This window comes from Lepisosteus platostomus, chromosome 17, assembly GCF_059453375.1.
Source record: "Lepisosteus platostomus isolate fLepPlt1 chromosome 17, fLepPlt1.hap1, whole genome shotgun sequence".
In the NCBI taxonomy this organism is placed as follows: domain Eukaryota; kingdom Metazoa; phylum Chordata; class Actinopteri; order Semionotiformes; family Lepisosteidae; genus Lepisosteus; species Lepisosteus platostomus.
The window spans coordinates 17,692,737-17,720,198 of NC_142627.1; the positions used below are offsets into that span (position 1 = coordinate 17,692,737).

The 27,462-nt window shown below is 40.0% G+C and overlaps 1 protein-coding gene and 1 long non-coding RNA gene across 2 annotated transcripts in view; one reads left to right on the forward strand and one right to left on the reverse strand.

The window, feature by feature from the left end:
• Positions 1-19,615, forward strand: part of LOC148646278 (uncharacterized) — a 35,933-nt gene extending 16,318 nt beyond the window's left edge. Inside the window, exons 2-3 of the long non-coding RNA XR_015927958.1 lie at positions 526-717; positions 19,481-19,615. This is a non-coding gene — a long non-coding RNA (uncharacterized LOC148646278). The remainder of the gene's footprint in view (positions 1-525; positions 718-19,480) is intronic.
• Positions 6,981-27,462, reverse strand: part of epas1b (endothelial PAS domain protein 1b) — a 51,361-nt gene continuing 30,879 nt past the window's right edge. The window contains exons 3-16 of the mRNA XM_088610274.1: positions 27,267-27,412; positions 26,523-26,607; positions 25,095-25,213; positions 23,989-24,191; positions 19,614-19,720; positions 16,717-16,864; positions 16,325-16,533; positions 15,408-15,598; positions 14,898-15,008; positions 13,663-14,117; positions 13,256-13,382; positions 12,960-13,074; positions 12,126-12,299; positions 6,981-11,284 (exon numbers count right to left, since the gene is read on the reverse strand). Of these exons, the coding sequence (XP_088466400.1) occupies positions 11,133-11,284; positions 12,126-12,299; positions 12,960-13,074; positions 13,256-13,382; positions 13,663-14,117; positions 14,898-15,008; positions 15,408-15,598; positions 16,325-16,533; positions 16,717-16,864; positions 19,614-19,720; positions 23,989-24,191; positions 25,095-25,213; positions 26,523-26,607; positions 27,267-27,412 (2,342 nt within the window). The 3' untranslated portion in view covers positions 6,981-11,132. The remainder of the gene's footprint in view (positions 11,285-12,125; positions 12,300-12,959; positions 13,075-13,255; positions 13,383-13,662; positions 14,118-14,897; positions 15,009-15,407; positions 15,599-16,324; positions 16,534-16,716; positions 16,865-19,613; positions 19,721-23,988; positions 24,192-25,094; positions 25,214-26,522; positions 26,608-27,266; positions 27,413-27,462) is intronic.

The window sequence follows — 27,462 nt, forward strand, 5'->3', positions numbered from 1 at the left end:
TTCCCCTTTGAAACTAAAACAGGCTTTAGCATGAATCTATAGCACTGGTAACAGCTGCAGACACAAGGGGAGTGGGCAGGAGTTGGTTTTCTTGAGCTTTTGTATTGAACACATCTCAGTACATTCCAGTAATTCTACCTTGCATTTATAGAAATGCTTTTCATTATCATGTTTTAATAACAGCTGCATCTACTAAATAAATGTGCCTGAAAGTGCTCTCTGATTTATTTGGGCCTGTTTTTCATAGTCTTAACCCGCCATCTGTCCATCTGTCCATCTGTTAATACAAAGCTGCTTATTCCTGCTAAGGGTCTGAGCAACATGCAGCGCATCCCAGAAGCACAGAGCAATAGGATGATCTGCTCCTGGGATGGGATACCAGTCCATCCCAGGACTCAGAGAGTTTTGTGAAATACAAATCTATGTGCGCAAATAGACAACTACATCAGCTTTAGCACCTGAACTGAGTTTATGAGTTGCCTGTCAACAGGATTCCATCTTGAGCAGTTTTGTGTTCCTTGACAGGGTAAAGACTTTGGAGAGGGCAACTCCATGCCAAAGGCTCCACTAGGCATAGGCATCGTCTTTGTGGTCTCGGGCACCAGCAGTGAGACTGATTCATACCAGGACTGGAGAATCTCCTGCTGCATCCCAGCCCCTTCTTGCACTGTGTGGATCTGTGTGTGTGCTTGGCGTGGCCAGAATATTGTGAAGACGGTGAGTGAAGCTGTGTTTAATATTACATTCTGCAGCTATGAAAACATTGGACTGAATGAGTCCTTGCTGCAAAGGAAGTAGAACAAGCCTACCACCCATTCCTCCCATTTACTGGTCTTGTTTTTTTGTGCAAAATGTTGGACTTCACAGAAACAAAGACAATCCTTTGTAGCTGGAAAAAGAAAGGCAGTTTAAACAGGTTCCCTTTATAATCTTTTTGAATAAGGAAGGAAACTACACAAAGAGTCAACCTTAGTTTATTTGCATTGAAATACATTACCTCTGTACTAATGAAGACTGTATCTTATATTATGATTTGGATAGCTCAGAAATATTGGTAATTGTGTGTGCCTACTGTAAATAATGCCGTTCTGAAACATAAGGAGATAAGGAATAGAGTTATGAGCAGTTTTTTCCCATTTGGAGTATTTTTTCATGTTGCTTCTAACATGGTCTGAAATCTCACAATTCACAAAGAAAACATGACAAATCTCTAAACAAAACTATCAAAACTCACATCTTAACATTAAAACAAGTAGACAGTAGAAAATCAAACATGCACTAGGGATGAATACTGAGGAACTTGTTACTTATTAAAACTTAAATGAGGGAAAAAGGAGAACTACAAATAATCTTTCTTGGCTACACTAATAGTACAGCAAGAAAAGATTAGTCTTAAGAGGGTCAGTCTAGAAAAGTCTTTAGCATATGGAGTAGAATGAAAGAATGAAATTGTGTCACTGAGTAGTTTTTATGAACCATGTGAAATACTGAGAAATATAATTATATTTTCTCTGAGAAACTTATTTACATGGCAGGAAGAGCTTCTTCCATGGTAATTAATTTAGACCCTTTTTCCTCTCAGGGAATGTTTTCTCTTTGTTTCAAGTAGAAGTTAACGTGACTCTAGTTGACTTCCCTTTAAAAGGCTTAAAGTCATCAAGACATTTTGCATAGACAAAGTATTAAGAAAAAGCCCTGCAGAGGCACTCTCCATTAAAGCCACTAGAGAATTACTGTTTGGGAAACCATCTGCTTGCAGCGGAGGAAATGCGTAAAAGCGAAAAATAATAAATACGGAAAAAAAACAAACAAAGCTTTGGTCGGCAGAGAGCCAGGAGCGTCCATTGAATAAATTCCTGGCTGCAAGCTATTTTGTGTGAATCAGAATAGGAAACCTTTAGGATGATTGGTGCTTTGGGCTGCAGGGACAAATCTCTAATCGCTGGTCCTTCAAGGATACAGCAGCTCTATCCTGCAAAGGTTCACATGAGGATGAGAGTCTTTGTCTGGGGTTCCCACCCAGTTTTTGCATGGCTGTTTCACTGTTGGTATGGCTGTAGGTGTCTAAGGAAGATATTTTTTGCCCACTGGACACATTTGCCCAAGAGAGCTACTTCTGTCCTTCAATATGTGGTTCCTCTATCTTGGGACAAAAGAGCACAAAGGTATTGCTTTGGTATTTGAAGACCAATCTGCCAGGAAGATTGCTCTTCATCCATCGCCTCTCAGTGCATGCCCTCTAATACATCATAGCTAGGAGCAGGAAGGCTATTGACTTTTGTGAATGAGAATATCTGATGTTCTGATGGGTTACTTAGATCTGTACATTAAACTTTCCCCCTATTATCCGTATTGCAGAACAGGGATTTGTTCCTGCATAGGTCTGTCTTTAGTCTCACATTATTGCACAGTGAATTCAAGGCCCTTGTGTATCACATGGACCTCCTCTTCCATCACCAATATTCACAAAACAGAGAAGTGCATGTGAGTTAGAAACTGTGCATGGTAACTTTAGCCACCTTTGTACAGCAGAAATCTGAAGGTGCTCTCTTTTTATAGTCTTTTATATCAACAAAAAGTTTTAGCTGTGTGAATGTAACTAGATACACTAAGCATAAACCAGCTTCTATGTGGAAACTCATAACTGTAGTTTAGGTCAGGGATTTCAGCAATATTGGGGGCTCTTTTAAGTCTTTGTGCTACACAACATGGGTTTCAAACACAATATTTTCTTTTCCTTTTCTTTCTCCATTTTCTTTGAGATACGGTACATGTTGTTCTCAATTTAAGTTATATCATTTTGGTACCTCCATAGTCTGTAGCTTGCATGTAGCCTCCAGCTGCTAACTTGTGGGGGGTGCTGCCCTTCAATATTGATATGGGTGCTTGTGCTCCTGAAGATCTGTGTTCAATCTCTGACCCTTAATGCATTACAGTATTCTCGGTAGCAAACATGTTTGTTAAAAACCACTTGAAGGGATGGAGTGGGGGCTTGTTTACCTATCAATTTGGGAACAAAATAGGAAAAAAAAAACAAGGAGTTACAAAGAAAGCAACTCCTCACAAATCCCTGGATCATGGAGCTCAGCCAAGGACCTTTACCAGCTGAGCAACTCAGGATGCCCCTTAATTTTATTTTCAAATAGTTTCAAATAGCAAGCCTACACAAACGCACATCCAGTTTGGAACCAGGCAGAAATGGTTGAACAAATCATTGTCTTAAGAATTTAGTAGACACTTTAAAAACAGCCCCCTGAAATAATGTAGTTTGTCACCAAAATATTATTAGAAAATCAAGGCCTTCACAGGCCTCTATCAGTGCGACCAGTGGAGTGACATATTTTAGGAAGATTGTTTGCCTTGTGCTGTCAAAAAATAATGGATACAATGAGCAATTATTATTCTGACACTGTTCCTGTTAAACTCGAATTTCATTCAAGCTCGTCCTCTCTAGCAAACAAGCTCTCGTCTTTCTTGGAATGGCAGAGAATGTGACAGAGACCATTCTTCTCATATTTCCATTCCCATTCCTTTTGAAAGATCACGCTTCCCGGATCTTATGCCTTTGAAGTCTTTCAAAATCTGCTATAGTTGACATGTATGAATTTAGTCTGAACTGAAGCTCTATGATAAAAAAAAAGATTTAAGAGTAAGGAAAGGAGACTCTTTTTTTAACCAAAGTACTGAGGGAGTGTGGCAAAAGTTACCCAGCAATATTTAAAAAAATGATACACCATTCTCTTTCAAGAAACAGCTGGCTGAGATCCTTGAATCAAGAGACCAATCCAGATTTGCTGACTGGCCTTCCCTTGTTTGCATATCCTGTCTTATGCTTTAACATTTTTAAATGTAAAAAGTAATGTACTGAGTGCTATCCTATTTTTAAAAAAATGTTATCCTCAAATAGATTGAGGTGGTTTCTTTTCCTTCTGGATTCTTCCACTGATTAAATATCATGTTGTTTTGTTTTTCAAATGTTGACTGCCCTGTCTGTAGGTGCCATTAGAAATCGAAAACTCTTGATAACAGTTGACTTGAGAACAATTTTGGTAACTAATGCCTTTCTTCAGGAGTGGAATGTCGTATCACTTCTTTGCTGAAGAAATATTACCAGATTAAATACCTCATTGATTCACTTTGTTACTTAATCTGTTCCCAGTGATGATATCTATAGATAAGTGGGGTAAGTCTAAGATGGGGTTTTGTGAAACACCTACACACCTTGCTGCAGGTTTTACAACAGACAAAAACTATTCATTTTTTTACTTCACACAAACATGCTGATGTTGCAGAACAAAGGTTCAGCCGTCAGGGGTACTAATTTAAGCTCTTCCTCCCCCACAGAAGCTGTCCTCTTCTAATATTGATGCTTTGCCAAATTACTTTTGCGTTAATTTCCGGTGGTTTCAGTAAGAATACTTCAGAAGTGTATGACTGAAATACAGAATGTTTAAGAGCTCGCTTCGTTATCTTTGTGTGATATTACAAAGGCTGGCTACAGTTGCAACTTTTAAAGTACCCTGTTTTTTTGGTTCGTAACATTTCTAAAATGTGTAGAAAGAAACTTAAATGTGGAAACGCACAAATAGCTAAGTCCTGTTTGAAAAACTTCAGTTATTTCAAAACAATAACCTAACAAATCAGTTAATGAATGCTTCCACCCTTATTACAGGCTTGGTTGCCTCTTGCTATTGTAACACAAGCTGCAGCACATTGTAGCATGCAGAATGGGTTTATGGCCATTACCAGCAAGAACAACAGCTGAGACTACAAGATGCACACAGCAACATGATGCGAACCTCTGAGATACAATATCAATGCTTGAAGACACATGTTTTATACTGTTTTGAGCTGGTTTTCCACATCCCTAGCAAACTAATCAGGCTGGTGTACTGAGTAGAAAGCTGCACCTTTCTGAGACGTGTGCTACTGGACCTGAATCCGTTGAACTTGATCTCTTGAGCGACAGTAAGGGGCTTTGATTCATGGATTCCTCATGTGTATTAAAGGTCAGTCCAAATGACTGCTTCACAATCAAGGGCCAGAAGTTGAATTTGAGAAAACTGCAGACATGAAGTGCTTCTTTACACAAGGACTAGGTGTTTAGAAAACATCAGTAAGACCGATGCCCAGAATGGGATCATTCTTGAAACTCCCAGAAGGCTTTATAGGATAAATAAAAACTTACACTTGTGTGAACAAAAAGGGAAAGAGTTTTGGAGATTTAATGCGATAAGCATGAAATATTTCTGGTACATTGTGTCCCTGATAGAGTTACCACCCACTATTTCTGTCTCTTGCAAAGCCAGAGTTTGAGTACAAATACTTCGGTCTCGCCCTGTCTTTTGTCAGCTAGACAAGCTCACAACAACAGGTCAAGAAGGTGATGACAGCCTTGCTATTGCAGGAATGAAAACACACAAGACCGAATCGAAGATGAATGCAGCAAGTGGGGTGTAGTTCAGCAAACTGTGCGGGCTCGAATGAATTGGTATATTTTACAATCTCTGCATTTTGAAGTTACATTTGAGGAATGTTTCTTGATACGAGGCCATGCAGTTTCATACTTGGCATACTTGAATTTAGACCTAAGACCTCAATGGTCTCTATTGCACAACATCAGTCTAAATGTAGCTTTCCTTCAAGAAAGTGCAAATGTTAACTAGAGGAAATCAAACATGAATCATACTATAGTTCTCTAAGTGAATCTTCTTTTTTATCTTGTTAGCTTTTGTTGCAGCAGGCAAGGCTGGTCTATGTCAAAGCGTACCCTGAGGGTTTCTGTTGTCAAGAAAATCAGCAGGGGGTAACACTGAATTCAGAATATTGTTTATTGTGACCTTATATTAAAGAGCTTAAACCACCCTGTCAAACTCCGGTATGTATATTTTCCAGTGTTCAACATCTATCTTTAGTTCTAGTTCCTCAGCTACAGTGTTGGGTTTCATTCCAACTATGATTACATTTAATTAATTAAAACAACTATTAATGGCTTATTCAAGGAGCTAGCGACTTAATATAAATATTAGGCTTTTAGGATTATGAAATCAACTGTCCAGCCATGTTGCTGTAGCTGATACCTTTGCGTTTTTCAAGAATCAACTGGACAAGATCCTTGGACAAGTTACGTATGGGGGCTGAAGGGCCTCATCTCATTTGTAGCTGTCATTTTTATATTTTAATTAATCTTGGAGCACCGTGACTCCCAATGACTAGATTTAGATGGCCATTGTAAATTCAGTGTCTTTGGAGCCACTGAAGCAATTTCATTGTGCCTAAAAGGTCTGTGCTTCTAACATTTATGGCCTGCAAGATTCAGTGTTATATCGGAGTAAAGGGGAGTCTTTTATGTTCCACATTTGACAAACGTTTCCTTGTCATATCTCTGCCCCACACATCACAAACACAATGGTGTAACTGTAAGGAGCATGTACCTGGTCATTACAGAAATGGCCTGAATGTGAAGAGAAACAGTTAAGATGCAGTTTTCAAGGTAGGGGGAGGCATCGTGTATAAGGGACAAACAGAACAATGTAATAAAATACAGAGCAAATAAACAATCGGTTGCATCCTAGTTAGTAATTGATCCTGATTAACTGCATAGTGACAGGCATGCTTCAGGGTTCTCACCATCTTTCCTTCACTGTGCTGATTCTTTTGATGTGCATATCTTGAGGCTGTTGTGTAAGGACTGCAATTCTGTCTTCTTAGAGATAAGAAGTGTTCAGTGGCGTGAGAACTGGAGGCTCTGCAGAGACCTTTCCTGACAGTTGAAATACATTCTTGAGGCGTTCTGAAGCATAGAAAATATTTTCATGACCGGCTTGTTGGAAGGCATGTTAAAGATCGCTCACATCGATTGGGTTACAGTGTTGTTAAAAGAGGACATTTTATTTACTATAAATAAATCCAAAATAAATATTTTTGCAGTTTTACAATAGTACAGTAAGCAACAAGACTTATAGCACACGAGTCACAAGTAGGATCAGTATGCTTTAATAAGATATCAGTGCAGTAATACATCTTCTTATTGGGTTAAAGTTCCCATACATTAATAATAATATTGTCAATATGAATTTAGCAGTTTAGCTATGAAAAATATTCATATCAGTAGTTAACGTAACTATAAGGTTTCAAATGTTGGCAAAAGCAGAGAATTTGCAAAGAAAAAACAAAACCCTCATAACATTTAGTAAAATGCTGATATTGTCTTTAAGGTTGGAAATAAAAAGAAGTCCCAAGAAACATGAATACATATCTAAAAGGCCAGCATTTTTTTTCCTTCAAGTGCCAGCTGAGCTACAAGTTTGGTACACTGCTTTCTTGTAGGTGTACCTTGTCAGTATGCCTCACTTACTAGAACGCAGTTCTTAAACCTCTGTCTGTGACAGTGCTGAAAGGACTTTCGATTTTGCCAAGGTAGGCAATACTCAAGAGAGGAACCCCTCCAGCTTTGCCTTTTTTTGGTCAGAAGGGGACAAGTGTTAGATGCGGTGGATCTTGGTGAAGGTGGGATGCATAATACTTGCCATTTCTTTAAGAAACAGAAAGAAAGGAGAGGAGAGAGAAAAGGTCTATAACCTGTTCACTCATTTCCTATCCACAGACCCGAGTCCTTGTGACTGGGAACTCTTTGAATTCTAACACTCTAAAATAGTAATGCATGCATTCTGGATTACTGTTCTATTTAAAATAGTTCTGAATTGAGTTTTAAGAAGTGTTTTAAAATATTTTTTAAAATATATTTTACAAAAAAAGGCTCTCCACCTGTGACTTCATGTTGAGCTTTCCCTGTTATGAGCAGTACCAACTACTGTTAAAATGAAAACAGTAATTGAAGAGTGAAAGTACAGAGTGTCCATTAAATGTGTGCAAACTAGCTGGAGATCTAATTCTCCAAATCTGAGGAAGACATTCATGCTCTCATGATTCTGCACACATGTCAAACTGAACTTGGAATATTGTCAACCTCATGATTACATAGCTGTAAAAAAAGTCTGTTCAGGTCAGATTGAGAGTTATTTAAGGTTAGTAGAGTGCCTTCATTCAGCGTAGTGACTGGACACCATAGAGAATCATTTCTTCCTCCATTGGTTTTAAACATGCCCAGCCTTGCAATGCTTTAAGAATTGGTAGGTTTATTAGCTCAAAACCAGGATGGTCCCAGGATGTGTTTGAAGATTTTCTAATCTAGACCTATAACAATTACAGTACAAGAAGAGCTAAGAGAAGATGGTGATCAAATTACCAACTTCCAGAATTGTTGTTGGACCACCTGGACTTAAAAGCACAAGGACCAAGATCCATCACGCTAAGAACAGAACTAACATAAAGGGTAGGTCTGTAGATTCCCCTTATCTATTAATCACTATACTTGAGTTTCCCCTCAAGCTAGTTACAAAGACAAATTCTTGTCCTGTGGATCCCAACAGCAGTTGGATGCCCAACAGCAAATGATTTACTGTAGGTAACTTACTGAATCTAGCTTCTTATTTTAACGATATTGAAAGAATAAGTTTAGTGTAATCTAGTTTTAAACATCTGTATCAGAATAGTTTAAAAATGCTGTATTATTAAATACTTATTGCTAATAAGTACAAACTGAGTACTAAGTGTTCTAAATCTTACTTAAGTAAGCCAGGTCTTTACATTACTGGTGTGATAGTGATGATGTTTCTAAAACATTTTGCAGTATAAGGAACAGATTATTTATTTGGCCAGAGCTGACTTCTCTCTCAGTATAATACAGGTGCCGTCCCAACTTAAGGCTCATGACTTCTTAATAAGGGTTCAACGGAAGAACGCGATTTGAAAAAAAACAGTAAATGTTTTAATTCTAAAAGATGTTCTTACCAACATACTGTAGCTTGGCACGAAAAGACATAATAAAACTTGGTCTTAACATATGGTTGCGAAAGTCTCCTCTAAAGCTGGATAATTTGGTAATATTTGCAACTCTTCACCTGGTAGAAGATACGGTGTAGGCAGTCGTGCTGTTGCTACAGAATCTTTTTGTTAGGCAGTAAAGAAAAGGAAGGACAGAATTCTGCCAACCCTGGAGTGACAAATATAGTAAATTGAAAATAAATGAGATTTTTCTAATTAGTAAATAATGATGATACAAAAGTTAATATCGGTAAAGGTTAATGCTTTTAAAATTGAACCAAAGCTTTGCTTCTCAGTTTTCCCAGTCTTGGTGCACTTGAAATAACCTAACATGCTTTGTGCTTATCTGGATTGTGAAATACTGTTCCAGACACACCACACCATACGCTATGCTGCTTGTGTTTGTCATAGAATCCAGGCAGCAAAATGTTTTTGTTGAGGAACTAAATTAGTAAGAACTTTCTTTGCCTAGAATTACTTAATGTGCTTGCAACACTGTGTTATTTTAAGGTTCCCGTATCAAGTTCTTTTCATTGAAATACACTTCGAAGCTGGGTTCTGATGGTCTGCAGGATTGCGTGTTTGAATTAGGTTGGAGTATGTGTATAACATTAGTCAACTCTTACTTTCTAAAATTGGGGAAAAAAAATATTTTTCTGATTGTACCGAATTTTAATGTGGCTGAAATGTTTTCACTTGTATTTTTGAATCTACAGTACCATCAGGCAATCTTCTTAATCCAGACATTTCTGCATTATGCATTACTGTTCTATTTAAAGGTTGGTTGTACATTTGAATCCTAAGATATTTCAGGATAAAAAGCACTGAGACATTTTCTTCCAAACCAAAAGGAATTTACAACTCTCTATGGTGTCAATCAGACTAATGAGGGGTGTGCTGCAGTTAAAAGAGGACTTCAGGCCATATTTTTAGATGTTCTATAATTTAGCAATACCAAAGGTTACAAAGGTGTGGTGATAAAACGAGGGATGGGGTAGGTTTCTCCGATCTGGTGTAGCTAACACTGAACGTGCAACTTCGAAAATTATTTTTAGAAAATCTTTTCTCAGAGAGATTCTGCATCTGAAGGGTGTACAGCATTAAAGACAAAATCAGCGCATACAGTATACGGTATGTTAATAAAGCTGGATCCCAGGAATGTTCTAAAATTCATTCTCAAAAATAAATGCAGGTTGATTATAGCTATGAAGCACCATCACTTTAATATTGTTGAAAGTGATTCTGTCTCATTTGTTTAATACATTAATTTGCTACACGTCTAGAGTGGAACACAGTGATAAATGAATTTTATCTTTTCTTTAAAGAGGATCAGTAGTACTGGCCCCATGACAAGGTTATGTTTTCACATTTCTCCAGAATGCCACTATCACAATAACAAAACAGAAAACCAGCACTACAAAAATAAAATTTCCACTTGTTGTATATTAAAAGCAAACAGGATTCCACTCTGCATCTACTGGGTAGATAATACAAAGTACCAAGGCACATGAATACTAAACACTAGCATAGAAAACTCTGCCAGCTTTATATTCTCTTTTTTATATAATTAAATTGGCCACCACACAAAGACAGGTCAACAAAAGCAACAGCGTGCCACTTACTCTGCATCCACATAACAGCCTATTTACAAATCCTGGTAAAATAAGGGTACTAAAAACTGAATTGCATGATGCCTGAACTGCAGCCCTATCATTTTTGTTAAGACACAAAGAATCGGGCCTGTGCCAGGCCTGTGATCTGTCTATGGCATCGTCTAATATCCATACAAAGTACTACTGTTAAGAAGGGAACTGGCACAGTGGAGTCAGATTAAAGATGTAATCTATGAAGAAGCATCAATGCAGAATGCAAATCATTCTGCATGAAGGGTCAGACAGAGGGACAGTGAAGAAGTGGAGAGGAGAAAAGAACAAGTTAAGAAATGAGAAAAGCAGGTTGTTTTTTAGAGAAGAGGAGGAAATAAAATCTTTATTAAAATAGAGAAAACGTTACAGTCAAACACATAATGTCTTATTTATTACTTTTCTTTTTTAAAAAAAATCTGTAACGGCTGAAAGTGTGAGAGAACACCATTGAAAGGCCACTATGTGGTGGAGGTGGACACACGGAACATACAATCGTTCATATTAGAAATAGTCTAATTGCAAAAAAATAGATATATATTTTAAAAAACAGAAGCTGCTTTTTTTTTGTAGGATATAGGCTAGCGGTTATGCGGGAGCTGTTTAGGTGGCTTGGTCGAGTGCGCGCAGCAGGTCACTTCCTTGAAGCAGGTTTAGGTTCCCTTGCAGAGGGATGTTGACCTCGCAGTCATAGCGCGTCAGCTCAGGCAATGAGTAGGATTCAAACGAGGGGCCCAGCAGCCAGCTCACCATTCCTGCCGGGAGATGAAACCAGTTCGCCAGATTAAATTAAAATTAAATGAAATTAAATTCAACTTTGTCATTAAACTTACACTGGTGCATAGTATAATGAAAAGTGTTTCTCATTAGTCACTCAGGTGCAGTATATAAAAAGGACGGAAGATAAGACAATAGACAGTTACACAATAGCAAGAACGGTAACATGTAATAACGTAACATAAATAACATGTAATCAAGTAATCAAAACTGTGCAAAATTCCGCAAACAGAGAAAATTTAACAGGACAAAAACAGTGCAAGGTAATTCTTGGAACAGTGCAAAAAAAAATAGTATGGTTAAAAGTAGTATGGTAAATTAATAAATATTAAATATTATTATGCCTGTTACAATTTTACTGGGCTATCGAGGGGACAGTACAATTTTGGCTTACGTGTGTGTGTGGTGGTGTAGGAGTACAGTGGTTGTGGGTACAGGAGGATGTTAGGAGAGATCATAATAAGGCAGATCAGCATGTCATAAAGCACAGCTCATCATTGGCTACATCTTGGGGTCGATAGCGGCATGGACATGATTATGCAGTTGTGATCTGTGGCAGTAATGCTGTCACAGGCAATGGGAGGTCTCGCCAACATGGTTCAACCTTGAAAAGTGCAGATGTCCTTTGTGTAAGATTTTAAAATCCCAGTGGCACACTGTTAGCACATACTAAATCTGGCACAATGTCTGATTCCTTCAATCGTGACCACACTTTGTGGACATGCTGTTATTATTTGGATCCTCAGCTCAGAGAAAGCTGCAGTCTCCTTTCAAATGTCAAAGGTCCTGCAGTCAATGTGGCAGCGATGTCTCTCTCACCTTCTGTCCTGGGGGTTGGTGGCATGCTGTACTCTCGATAGCTGGTGCCAAAGAACTGGCCGGGAAAGGTGACCTTGTGCTCAGTGCCCCCACTACCTCCAGAGCACTGTGGCTTCCTATGCTGGAGTGAGCCAAGAGGCTGATCCATGCCTCTTTGCAAACTGCTCAGCTTATCTGAAAAAGAGTACAGTGATTTGTCTGTGGAAAGGGCAAAAATGCAACATCTTTCCTGACAGGATTATCAGCATACACAGTTTACATGCTGTAGGGATTTGAAAGAGATAGGAGTGGTGGAAAAAAACAAAGTAGAAAAATGAGTCAGAGTGCTCCAAGTCTCTCAGATTTTATTTTCAAAAAAGCACCAGATATAACATTCATGTAAATGTTTTGGTGTAACTGAAATAAACTTAACCAACCTGCCAAGGCAGGACCATTTAATCATGATTTGTGCCAGAAACCCCTGAGGGGAGGATTCACAAACAGGACAACCAGGCTGGTTTATACTTGAGGAGGCAGAACTACATTTTTTTTTACTCTTTGCATTTCTGTTTCATCAAGGTTAAGAAAAGTTCTCAAAGGCTTGTTCAAACTCGCTACTAGCGAAATAGGAAGCGTTATCTTTACCTACAGTGTTATTTTTGGGGCTGTCCACAACAGACAAGCCTGAGATACAATTTGTGAAACTGTACTAATTTTCCTTTCTCAGGGCAGTTGACAGCTTTTAGCCTTGAATTCTCAGGCTTGGAAAAAAAAAATCATTCTGCTCCAGTATCTGATATTTTATGGGAGTCTGTTATAACAAGAATGTCTAGTTGTACCCTTGCTTTTCCTTACCTGTCAGAGCACTGGAACTCAGAGATTTCTTATCCATTAAAGCACAGCTCTCGGTCTTCAGATTTCTCATTCTCTTCCAGAGCATTTCCGAGGGCGGGCCTTGTCCAGAGTCCTCCTGTGGTCAGACACAAGGACTCCTGTCACTTACACCTCCTGTTTCACATGTACATCCATTTAGTCAGAAATCTCTCACACTGGACTATAGGCAACCAATAGGTCATACATTTAATTACAACTAGACAATGATGTGGTTATTCTAGGTGAATGAATCAAGAAAGGCAAAAAAAGCAACTTACCCCCGGCAGTGGCTGGAAGGGATGTTGCTCTGCGAGCTCCAGAAGTCTCTTGCGCTTGAAGCTGTTGACGAGAGCAATCCTTGAAGGGCTCATGTCTTTCTGTGGCTGGACAAAATTTTCCAGAGACCTAAACAAACATGCAGCACTGTCAAGCTCACTTCTAGAAAATATTTCAGGTGCCGTAAAGTAATTCATGTTTTTTAAGAAAAGAGTATTGTGAGATGTAAAAGACTGATAGAATAAAAAAATGTTTAAGCAATCTGAAAGCTTTCAAGGCAATGGCATGCTGAAAATGGTACAACCTGTCTAAATGCTGCAACAATGTAAGTGTACAGTACAAGAAAGTGTTGAAAGAGGAAAAAGCTTTTGCGATACAGAGGCAGATGGACAGTTAGTGATGTCTGTACCTTTGCTTGTACAGTGGCAGACGGTGGGGGGGGTGTGGCTGGGGGCCTTGGTTGCTAGGCCGGGTCTCTATCATGCTCCTCTTGCTGTGGGGGTACCGGAATGGGGGGTCGGGGGGCCACTGCAGGTTTTGCCTGCCACCCATGGAGGAAAGAGGGGTGCTCGAGGGGGTGTGGTAAGGGGGCATCACTGTGGTGGCAGGGTAAGGCAGTGCAGGGCGGGGGTCAGGTGAGGTCGAGCTGCTGTTCCTCTTCTCGGCGGAACAGAACTGGCCAGGGGGTGGGGAGCTCAAAGGCTGGAACAGGTTGGCGATGTTACTGAAGCTGTGATGCGTGCTGCTGGGACTGCTGTCTGGCAGGGGCAGTTCATCCTGGCAGATGGGGTTCAGCTGAAAGTCTTCTCCATCCATAGGGATGTATGGAGCCAGTGTCTCCAGGTCCAGGTCACTGACCTCAGACTGCAAGCAGAACACATATAGTGAGTCAATAGTGTATAATACACCAGTCCAGTACTGGTTTTGGGGGGCTGGCGCATCTGCAGGTTTTCTAAATCTGCTTAAAGTACCAACATCCAAATAGGTGGGGGAATGTATTGTTATTGACCTGTTAATACAATCTAAAGCTCCTTTAGGACGTTAAAACATAAGCTGAAATAAATTAATGTAGACAAATAGACTTTCCAAATCCAGGAATGGACACAATTGAGATCTTTATAAATATATGGAGAGGCACGGAAACCAGTAGCACTTATTGTGTTTTTTATGCCTCTCAGTGCACCTACATACCAGACAGCATATGACACACGAGCTAAATAGACGGCCACTAGAACAGAAGCAGGAAATCTTGGCTCTTCCAAATCATGCCCCTGAAGGACTCTGTTCTAAGTAGTGTATAAATTATTTAAGTAACTTTGAATTACTTAATTCACTCTGAATATATTTCTAACAATTAAGGACTGCATAGGGCAATGCCTTGCAGTGCACTGGAATGCAAGAGCCAAGATTACAGGTGCTAAACAGTCAGGAACAGTCAATGCAGTGTCTGCACTTCAAGATTTAACTACAATAAGAGCTGGACAAAGTCTGCTGGCTCCTTACATGCAACTTGGTAAGGTCCACTCATTTAACTCAGCTTTCTGCTTCACTAGATCCACAGGTCACTCAATGAAAAGATCCCCTGCATTAGGTTTTGATCAGCACAGAACTGGGAATGTAGACGTCTCACTTCAGTGACCTGACCTGTGTGGTATATGGGCTCTTTGGGTCTGTGTCCAATGCAAACAGCCTCTCGGTGAGTTCCACCTTGAGTTCATTGTCCATCGGGCTGTAGTAGTCTCCAGGGCTGCTTGGCTGCACAAACAAGAAAGGGACAATGGGCCTGTTACAAGGCTCAAAGGTCTTCTATGAGCAGCCCCTCTGCACCCCACTTTCTCACAGCAGACCGATCCCCATGGCTTCTCAGTTTCAAGGCTCTGAGGCCCTGTGGTCAAGCTGCTCACCTTCCCACCCAGCCTGTACCCTTCCCCTTCACGGCGAGAGAAGCGAAGGGAAAGTTCCACGTTCAGGATACACAGACAGCCGATAGTCTAGGTTCCCTAGAAAAAAGGTTTGCTGATACCACGCATCTCCTAGACCATCTCTTAGAAGCACATAAATAGATGTTCCTCTGCAAGGGAGAACATTTTCAGATTGTGTTAGGGTATTCCTTGCAGTGGACCGCGCAGTGTTTTTCTTCTCAAACTCCCTCACCGTGGAGCAGCTGCTTGTGGTGCTGAGGCTGGGGGTGGTGCTGCCGGGGGGCGGCTGGGTTACGGAGAAGGCCGCCACGCTGGGTACCTCAGCCTGCACGCTGGGCTGCTGGGCCTCCACCGGCCATGTCTTGCTGGGGGGGGCCATGGCGGCCTTGCTGTACATCTGCGCCTCCTCGTACTGCGGACCTCCTGTCACGAGCACAGCACGCACACACACACAGGTCAGGACCACGGGCGTAAGAATTTCCAAAGCCCTGTGTATTGAAACAAGTTGCCCTGACTGATACCACAACTTCAACCAAACTCTGGGCACATCTGTATCTGACGTGGGTCACACAGGGTCTGATGAGCACTGTCATAAGAAAGGACACTTTCTCTGGGCAGGGGGGCTACTCTTGTTAATACTGAATGTGTCTGCATAAGCTGCCATAAACAGAATGACAGTTGGTTTAGTGATCTGTGATAAGTAATTATAAAAGATATGCGGTACTAATAGTTAGAATTTTGTGGTATACTGTAGGTTTTGTTTTTTCCCCATAACATGAGAATTGCTAAACATTAAAGAAAATACAGCTCTTACTTTTATTATTAAATACTTCTGAATTATATACGATTTAAAGACATTTTTGTGCTGAGCTCTTGTTTAGGAAAGGAGAGTATCTCACAGTATCTCAGTGAGTGAGGCTGCACTGTATTGTCTGAGAATAGGCTGTGTTCCTGCTTAAGTGTTGACATGGTGGTGCAGTCGAGTTTTTGAGAGTAGAGTTTTTGTGATGTGCAGTATTGTTTAGAGAGGTGAGGGATGTGCAGTGCTGTGGGAATTTGTCCAAGTCACTAGCTTGCTGGGCGGAGGTCTTGGGGGCTTGGTAATACTCAGCGACAGAGAGTGCACAGTGGTAATGGGAGAACCCTGACCGAAATCGAGGGCGATGATGGCGTCTCCAGGCGTGGGTGCAAGCTGGGCCAGATCCTCCGGCTCCTCCTTCAGCTTGGTGAAGAGCAGCTCGCTGGAGTCGCCCGCCGCCGCCCCATTGCTGAAGAAGCTGCCCATGCTCAGCACATGCGGCTTGAACAAAGACTCTGTCTGGTCCATGGAGAAGAGGACCAAGTTCTCCTCAATCTCACTGCAAGAAGACACAGCGGGTGACGACATTACACTTCGCACACGATTAAGGTGCAAAGGGAATTCTTAACACTTGTGATCGGTTTGATAAATGTTGTATTACAAAAAACATGCTGATGTCCTCCACACATCTTGGTGATTGCATCATGTTTTTCACTGCTGTGTGGGTCACCCTGTAACCTACCTCAGCACGTAGTTGACGCAGACGATGCACTGAGGCTGGGAGTTGCGGCTGTTGTAGATGACAGTGCCCTGACTCTCCACCCAGACATACCCTCCGTGCTTAGCAAGCATCCTGTACTGCCCACTTACTGCCTGGCCCTTGGTGCACACTTGAGGAAGGAAGAAGAAACCAAAGATTACACTTTGTAAATATTTATTTACTAATTTGGCCTGCTAAGAGGCCAGCTCTGCCATTACAAAAGGGAGTGTGAGTGAAATGTGGAGGACAGCGTGGGAACCGAGTGGGTTAGCTGCACTTTGATTAAACACCAAAGGTTTGTTTGTTATGATGAGAGTTCAGCTGAAACTAATCCATATTTCTGCAAATTGTGATATTTCTCCCAAGCAAAACGGGGGGAAAAAACGTTTAAAGTGAACTGCAAAGGGGTAAAATCTAGAGCTGCAGAAGAATATTTTAAGAACTAATTTTTTACAGAAGTTCACATGATACACTTCCACTTTTTGTTTGCTAAATGACAGTTTTTTTAGTTTCAATTTTCTTGATACACAATGGCAGGGAAGATCTTACGTAATTGGTCTTTGTCAAGACGATGCCCTTAGGGAACACGTACATTCTTGGGCACAAAAACTGGTCCATGGTGGCAGACTGCTTCCTTTATTTATGAACTTTTATTATTTATGAACATATGAAGGTCTTTAAATCTTCAAAGTCAATCCAATGGATTTCTGCATAATCAGTAGTAAACCACAAACCAAGCAGAATACACGTAGAAACTATGGAAAGTGCCCATGGCTGTATTGCTGATGTCCTTTCTTTCTTCAGTAAGTGGGTGGATGGGATCCTCTTGAGCAATTAGGACCAAGCAGTATAGATCAACCATATTATTCTTCTCTTGTTTGTAACATTTCTCATGCTATTAACACTGAGAACAGAGCAGTCATACACCTGGCAGGAGGATGGTGGCCAGTAACGATGTTTGACAACTAATTCACTTTGGTCTGGTTTTCCTGTCTGAGGTGTCAGTTCACATGGTAAGCTACCTCAACCCTGACTTTACAATGAACCTGGCTTTATCCTGTAGTGTGGCAGTTATCACATTGAATACCAGTACCACACATGCAGCCACCAGAAGAAGTAATTGTGTAACCACAAATGGAACAAAAATAAATGTGAATATTAAGACATCACAAAGCCAACTGTTATTGAGCAAGATAAATTCACTGCTACTAAGTTTAACACCGTTTTTTTTTCATAAACGTAAAAGAAGGTAATTATCAGTAAATATCTAGCTACAGGAAAGCGGTACTCCAGACAGTCTCATTAAGCCTTAATCAGGTTGCTCTTGCAGGGTAATGACACCTGGCTGGAATACAGCAAGCTGTCAGCCTGGCAGATGTTAGGCTGTTATTTGTTCTGTCACAGGTTGAAGATAATAAGATTCAAGACATCTTAATGCAAGCTGGGGCTTTGCATAATAGTTCCAATCTAATAAGCATTCTTTGAATTGTATTCATAAATCATACATACATTTGAAATTTAATTTGGCTGCAGATATTGCCTTGGGTAAACAAAATGTCAATCTCAGCTTCAAAGGTCGTTTTTTTTGTTCATAAAGTCCTGTGTTTTTTGTTTGTCCATTTGGTAACAAATACTTGCTTGTAAAAAAAAAAAGACTACCCACTGCAGATAAGAGCAATGTAAAACGCTTCAGAGGTATCAGTATAGTACCCTTAAAACACATTGAAACTCAAAAGGCAAAATTGAACTGGGTCCCCCGTTTTAATTGGGAGACTCGCAGCAGTTATGGAATAAAATAAAATGAAGTCATCAGTTTCAAAAAAGATCCTAATAATTCTGAACTCTTGTACTAGAAGTTCCAGGCTGACCTACAGTACCTGAAATAATCTTTTGAATTTAGTTTAAGATGTCCCCGCTCAGAAGGCCTAATCGGATCGCACTCTCATTTTTTTTTCCACAAAGCTTAACAAATAAGCATTAATTAGGCTTCTTTGCTGCAGTAATTAATGTATGGGGAATGGAAGAGCTAAGGCTGTCACGCTTCAGCCACTTGTTTTTCACCATGAGTAAATGACCACATGAGCTACAATGAGAAATTGATACCAAATGAAAACAAAAGGTGAAAAAACCTTGGTTTGACTTTTGAGTTTCAAAATAACAATTGTATTGACTACTTAGAGGACAAGGATAGAGTGATTTATTCTTAGACTCAGCTTTAAAGTCACAGCAAGTATAGTATAAAGTACTCTTCCTCTGAGCGCAGCTCTAAAATTCTATTTTCTCTCTCTCAGTGCATTGCAAGACTTACCGTGCTGCTAAAGAGATATGAATTAGCATGGGCACCTCAGAATATTTCTTTGGCCCTCCTGGCTCCTTTGATAGTTTAGTACCTAAGTGAATATAAAATTTTATACCAGCTGCTACGTGAAGGAACCCAGGGTTTTGAGTGACCTGGCTTGAGAGCCTAACAGCGCTTTGCGTAAATAAGTGCTTTCTTTTATCCATACTAACTGAACTTACTTTTAGTTTCTAAATGTAATCTCATGTCCTTTTTTCACTGTGGAGTCTGAAGTAGTCCCACTTAGTCAAGACCAAGCCAGGGATAAGATTTTTAAAATGATTTAAAAATTAAAATATCACTTATCACTTACAAGCTATGTTTAGTTTCTTTTGGGTTTAACAGAAACCACAGATATACTGATGCAGGTGCGGAATCTGCATTAATTCTTTAGTTCTGCTTTTTCAGGGGAGCATCTGCAGCTGCAAAGAAATTGTGAGGTTTCTGGGGGCTGGCTCTGAAAGCGACCCTTAACCAGCAAGCAAGAGGAGGAGACAAGAAGCTGAAGGTAAGGATGCAAAGGGATGCGCTGGACACTCACAGTTCTGGTGGCTCTTGGTCATGCTGTCTGAATCCAGTGCATGGTAGAACTCGTAGACTGACCGTCCCAGCAGATCCTCTGGGCAGTACCCCATGAGCTCGGTCACTCTACAACACAGAGAGAGGTGCTATCAGGAATATAGTTCTGAATCTGTCAATCCGAATATTTTCAGGAATGCAGGAGATTTCTGAATCTGTCAGTGCAAAATACACACAATTAGACAACACGGGCACTCATTTCAGTCCTGGGAAAAGATTCAGGTATGCACTTTTAACTTCATAACTGTGCAAGCAGCCTTTCTGCAAATTAGATTTTTAATGGTTTAATTTATTAACAACCAGACATGAATTCAAAACAAAATCCGCCCCCCGTACATTAACAGCCACTCCTGAAAAGAAGAAAAACCCCACAACAATGATATGAACAGGAAACAATTTTAATTTTATGTTTATATGAAATGTGTGAATTAGTAAAAAACATCTATAGTATGTTTTCATAAAAAACCTAACAGATATCACAAAATTCAGTTCAAAACTGACTGAATTTGACAATTTTGGTTCCAATTTCCAGTCAAATAAGATTCAGATTGCAATGATAAAAATTGATCACACCTCAGGTAGCTAAATATACATAAAAAATGTAAGCCATGCAAACAAATCAAGGGTTTGTTTGCCTTCAGCCCTTAGTCCTTAATTAAGAAAAACTTCACTTTCTATGTCTTGTTACAGCACCCAGCTGGTATGAAGCAACCCTAATCTCCAAATTAAAGCCTTTAAATAGCTTGTAAATTTACCCATCGTCCAATAATCTATTAATCTTCTGAAGTATGGGAAGATATTGCCATACTGCAATTAATTAATGTCCTGTACATTATTTTATAAAACAATGGTGCCCAAAACAACTTTCACTTCTGAATGTGTACTTTGAGTAGGTTTAAACAGAAATCAAATTCAATCCAGCAACCACTTGTGTCTGATGCTATTAGTTCAAGGGACGGTTCTCAGTCAAGCAAGCAGGCACTGTGAACAAACCAATTACTTTTTAGAAAGATAAATGAGCTTGTCACAGGATCGGTCCATTATTGCTAATGATGCCTGCTGTACCACATTGTAAACACATGAAATACTAGAGACCTACTGTATTCTTGTCAATAGGTTAGAGAGAAATCTATAACGCTTTGTTTTGACAGCCAGTGGGACCACACTTTCCTTTAAAAGAGCATTATAGCGGCCTTACATAACATTGAGGATTTACAGTAATGCAATACTCATCCCACGAGCTTATCTGGACTTTTCAGCAAAAGCAATTTCAAAATGACTGTTAAAATGTAGAATAAGCTTCAGCTGGCTGTTCTCAACATTTGCAATGTGGCCCCATCACTAGCAGCGCAGAATTGTTAATTGTCAACTTTGAATCCAGTAAAAACACTTTAAAAACTAATATTTCCGTTACCTTTTAGCCATTACTTAAAATAATTCGATAATTAGGTATTGGCTCACTCCCAGGACAAAATCCAGCCTGGCTTTGTGCATATTACAGAGTAATGAAAATGGCAGATTACAATTTACTGACTGATGGAAAACAGCCATGGCAAATGGGTACAGTAGCTTCAACAACTCAGGCTGGTGGGAGCTATGTTGCTGGGCAGGATTAATGCGCTTTGATTTATAGTGTAAAATGAGCTCGGTCACGAGGCGCCCTGACGCATTCACATGAGCCAGGGCTCTCATCACTGATCCCCAGCTGGTGAGAAGACACTTCCCTGCTTCCCTCACGACTGGCCAGGCAGGCGGAACAACACCTCTGCAACACGTTTGTTAGTGCAGTAATAGTGTTTTTTCCCCCATGCAAATGCGGAAGTAAATGTTTACATCTGAGATGCCTTCCTCGCTGTCTGAGATTGACAGTGGATCATCGTCGTTTAGCTCTGTTTTCTGTCTTTGGTTTCTGTTTACATAGTTTATTCCAGTTTACATTTTTATTCCCAAATAAAGATACAGAATTCGGAAAAAATATTAAAGTGGCATCACAAGTAATATCAATTACTGCTGGAATGTGACCAATCCCAGAAGGAAAGGGAAGGCTGGGGTGTCTGTGGGCCACTTCTTCTTGGTGCCAATGACTGTGACCCTAGCCTGGCCTTTTCTGACACGCCATGCATCTGGACACAGGCTGTGCCTTCCAGAGCCTGTGCACTACACAACAGTGAAGAGCAGCGGTTTAGGTCTCTTCCATTCATATTTACACTTTCTAAGGATAGACAGGGTCAAAGCTTTATTTTTTTACACTTTCCTCTTGATTTGTTTTTTTAAAAGGATAGAAATAACTGTTCCAAAACAAAAATAATTCCTTTACCATGTTATTCTGGCATTCTTAAAATGTTAAAACTATTAAGCCGCGTATAGTGTATAATAATTTATTCAGTACATCCATGAATAAAATAGGTTGGTCAGCTCACAATATTAAAATGTTCAGCTTCCCTATACATAGAGTGTTGTGGTTTCTGTAGCTAAAACCAAACCAAAACCAGACTATAAAGCAGTGAATGGAGAAACACTTAAGCAAAACAGTTTTTAGGTCCTGTGTATTTACAAAAACATAAAACGGAACAAGTGTCTGAGTGGCTTTGTTTTCAGTTTGGCAAGATGATTCCTGCTGGCTGATCTGACTGATGTGCTATTCAGAAGCTGCTGTAATTATGACTGGCATAGGGCATGTTACTTATTTTCATCAGGTCTGGGGACAAAGTGAGCAGTCACTGGATTTAGGCCATACTAACACTACCTGCACAGCTAAGAGCCTCCAGGATCTCTACATCTGCTAGCATAGCTTACTGCATTTCCAAAGAACTACAGAGAATCATTACAACTAGTTTGCAGATCCTGCATTAAATTTAGAGATATAATTAACTTTAGACAGAATTAGTTTTCTATTGTTTCATTTCTGTATACAGCAATTGTTTGAAGAGTTCAAGCACATATATGTGTGTATTAATATGACATTAACACGTGTGATTATTATCGAGAAGTATGTCACATGCAAACAATCAGTATTTGTATTTTTGTATATTTGTATTTTTTATTCTGCTGTGTACTGTATATGCATAGCCTGTATTCAATTGTTTTTCAATCATGCAAAAACTGAAGTTGGAAAAATAAACAGTGTGATAAATAATGAGAAACTGTCTTTATTTTTAGCTTTTAGTCGGTAAAAAAAATTGTAGTGAAGAAAATCATTTTACAGGAGTCTCATAACTGTCCAAGCCAATTAAATGTGGCTCAAGAATAAATCTGTAGTCGTCCATAAAAGACTCAGCAAAATTGGTTTTGCTCCCATGCACCAAACAAGTTTCATATTTTAATCCAGGCTTGTCATAAAGCCTGAACATGCCATTTGTTTTTTCTTTCAAGGAAGAAAAATAATGTCAGTTGTGTTATTTGATGAGTGAACTCTATACTTTTTACAACAACGGAAAGTTATGAGTGTTTTTTTCTGCTTAAGAAACAACATTTCCTTTGTTCAAACCATTGAGGAGTTGGCCAGCATTCCAATGTCTGAGGCATTTAAGGGTAAAAAAAATGACAATTATTTAATAAAATATTAAAGGCTGATGAAACGTTTTAAAGTTTTTGAACTTTTGAATATTTCCTCAACTGTAGTCCAATCTGACAGTTTACTGACAGAGATTAAACTACTTACTAATTCATATGGCTCCTATCCAAAGCGACTTACATTTGAAACCATTTATACAGCTTTTACTGGAACAATCTAGGTGAAATACCTTGCTCAAGGGAACAACAGCACTGTCTCACTTGAGATTTGAACATCACCAGCCTTCCAGTTACAAATCCAGAACCTTAACCACTGCTTCACACCACAGCCCAGCAGTTCTTATTGAGTTAATTCAAAGAGCAACTACACAGCAATTGTCAGGAAATAATTAAAATGTCAGGTGGGATATTTCATAGGCTAATAGGTTATGGCACTTACTCTGTGAAATGTAAACGTCCGTGGCTTAAAGATTTTTTTCTTTAGTGAATCAAGTATAATAAAGAAATCAGATAGCGTTTTTTTCATACAGATCCTAACCACACTAGGCAGGTGGATGGTTTATCCAAAAGATCTTTTCACTGAAGGCAACCAGTCTGAAGTTCTGAATTATTTCTAGTTCACATTGTTTTATCACAATCTTATAAATGTGTAGGTTATACCATACTCTATTCAAGTAGGATGATCAATGGAGCATTGGAGCTTTAAAAAACTGCGAAGAGTACTGCTGTGCAGTCTGCACTTCCAAAGAAGTGCCGTTCGCACTGTGCACACTGTGTGTTGTTCTGCAATGATGGATCTGCTTTGTGATGGCCACATGCCTCACCTGTCATCGCAGTAAGTAAACTTCATGTCCATGCTGTGACGGCTCAGGAAGGTCTTGCTGTCCAGCGGCATGTCGATGTTGGAGGGGTGTGGGATCGGCACGCACATCATGATCACACAGGTCAGGGGGGGTTCTTTGAAGCCACACAGCACATGAGGGGGGCAGCTGTTGTACACCTTGAGGTGGCCAGTGCAGTGCAGAACCTGAGAGACAGGGCTAGATATGGAATTTCTGGAGTACTAAATAACAGAGCTTACCCATAACAGGAAGCATACACTCCAATGTGATGCAGGCAGGAGCAAAAATATTACAGCACTGGCTTTAACAACATCAAACTAAATTTACATTACACTGTACTCCAGGGGATACATAAGCAGCTGTAGTGGAGCTTTCTAAGTATTTGACAAAATTTAGTTTAATCCAAGTTTTCAAGAAAGCGGCAGCAATCCAACTTTGTACCCAGAAGTTAAGCAACATGGGACCTGGTCACTAATGTGTTGGGAGAATGCAAAGGAAAATGAGGTTGCTGCTGTGAGTGGTTTTGATAGATCAGTAGGTGGCACTCTATCCTATGCTCCAGAATTTCTAAACCAATGCCACTGTACAGCCACCATGGACACTGTGCTGTAAGAGGCAATGTCCTTCAGATGAGATTTAAACCCAGGTTTTGACTACCTGGTCATGTAACATCCCTTGGCACCGTTTGGAAAAGTAGATGTTAGCCCAGATAAAATTTGAGTTTGAGCTTACACAGTCTGACCTCTCTGAATTTCTCCCTTAATCCAACAGGTAAATTCTCATTTCTCCTCCAGTCGGCCATGTACAGGGTCTGCTGGCGCATAGTGGCTGCCACACATCACCCAGGTGGTGCTACACACCTGTGGTGGGTGAAGTGGGTCCCCTCCCATATGTAAAGCTCAGTGGGATTCTTTGGGATGAAAAGAGCAACAGAAATGCAAGGAAATATTTTTTTAACTATCTCAATAACAGTAATTATTTTTTTAAAAATGGCTCTGGCAGAAGGGTGATCGTTGGACATTTTGTGTTGCAGCGTGGATACCTGTCCAGGTTGGTAGGCATGCGCACAGCAGGCACAGGACTCTCACCTTCCAACTGGCAGACTTGAGGTTAACAGTGCGCCCTCGGCTCGTCACTGTGCACTTCATCCTCATGAAGAAATCCCTCTCTGTGTTTAAGTCCTTGTTCTTTTTGCCAAAGCCTTGGCCTATGGACAAGATTAGCAAGCATTTCATCCCGGCTTTTCTCCCCTTATGTAGCATAATCATCTTACAGCAGTTTAATTCTCTACCACCAGGACTTTTCCCACCACAATGTATGTTGTGTTAAGCAACCCTCATAATACCATCAGAAAGGATACAAATGTGAGAAGGCCATTAAGCCCATTTGATGCTTCACTGAAAAAGTGTATGAACTGAAATTAAATCCCAATGTATAAGTTTGCAAGCGTTTTAGAAGTCAGTAACCGTCATGAACGGAACTGCGGGCAAGTTGTTAAACTTTGTGGTGTGCGATGGAGATCCTGTGTGGAAACTGCAGTGTGAGCAAAGCATATGTAAAGGTTACAGTGGTTTCTCTATCGTGAAAAATGCAGTTGCTTTTTCTAGTTATTCAAAAAGAGAGGATTTTTTTTTCTCAACCATTCTTCCCATTCAGACATTGCCGACAAATTATTGCTCTATAATACTGAAGTGAAATTTCGAATTTGTTCCTTTCCAAATAAGGCAAGAGGGAGGTTTGCTCTTGTATCCACACTGTTTTCAAGGTTTATTTCCAACTGCAGGATAAGACAGGCTAGATAACTAGGGATTTCTCAGTCCAAAGGGCAGCAATGAGACGGTGACATCATTACATCCAGGTTCTACAGAAGGCCTGTATAAAAGTAGCAAAGCTAAAGTGGTGCATTAATTCAAAGTTCATTCTGAAAATACGTCATCTGATGAAAACAAGATAACGCTCTCAGTCAGTGGCACAAACAGCATAAAACCAGGCAGATCATTTAGCACATAACAGGTTATAAGAGATAGCTGCAGGTAAGCAAAATAATATTTTTTTATGGGCACTCAAGCCTGATATATTTGCAGTAAGTAAGTAAATCTGAATCTCAGTTATTTTATAACAGAGCAAAACCTTATAATAAAAAAACCGCAACATTAAATGCTTATTAGTTTCTTAACCTAATTTGTTTCACCTTCAATATGTGATAACGTTATCAGTCTGAGAGTGCAATGTCCATTCTCTGCCACGGAAAATACTGTGGCGCGAATGCCCTTTCAATAAAACTTCAGATTCCCGATTTGAACACTTCAGTTTAGTTAACTGCGCTTCAGACAATGAGTTAATGATTCCTCTCAGCGTTGTGGATGCTCCCGCAATATAAACAAATGGGAAACCGCATCTGTGACGCTCAGCTCAGGACGCAACCTGCACTGTCGAATTCCATATTTGAATGTGTGACGTGATGGGTCATAAAGCATAACGCTGATCTGGGATGGGAAGCAATGAGGTGTCAGTACCTGGTTTGAAGCTGAGGTTCTCCCGGATTTCGTCATGGTCGCAGGGGTGAGTGAAGTCAAAGATGCTGTGTCCTGTCAGCTCCACCTGGGGAAAAAAAATCAATCACTGCTTCTTACCAATGAACGTTCTACCTCGGCACCAGGCACACTCCCCCCTCCCCCAACAGAAGCCCAATGTGCAATACACCAAACAAGCCAATGGCTCGGCTCCCCTCTCTTTTGAAATCGATTTCACTGCATGAAACTCGGAATGGATTAAATTATTTAAGAAATTGCTTCTACACGAAACACAGGAAACACGACAAATTTGATGAACCAAAAAATAAAATATACAAATAACATATTAACATACACAAAATGTAGCAATGACAACTCAAATTAAAATGATCTCATTTAAATTATCCCAGTGAAGACAAATTAATTTGTGGTCAAAGAAAACAGTAACACAATAGGGATGTGAAAAACAGCTTATAAATACATACACTATTAAGAATAATATGATAATTAATCTGATTATTAGTATTTAATACTGTAAATAGGCTGAGTATTATTTTCAGGTGTACCTCTACAGGAATGACTGCAGCATTTTTATCATATTTACAACAGAGTATTAGGAAATGTGGTGAACAATGCAACAGGATTTAATATTAGACGTGCAGACTACTTTCAGTTTAACAATTCTAAGTAATGTTAATTTTGATACGGACTCTGCAAACCTGAAGCTTGTCAGCTCAGTGAACACACCTGTGTGAGGCCCAGGAATTTGTTGATGTTCTCAGACAGGAAGATCATGTCCCCATCCTGGGTTACCACGGCAATAAATCCATCCAGAGCCTTCAGGTACAGGCTGTCCATCTGTCTGTCTGCCTCACTCACATTGTCAGGCCAAGCTGCAGAGAGACATCAGAGACTGACTCAACACCATTACCAACACCCACTT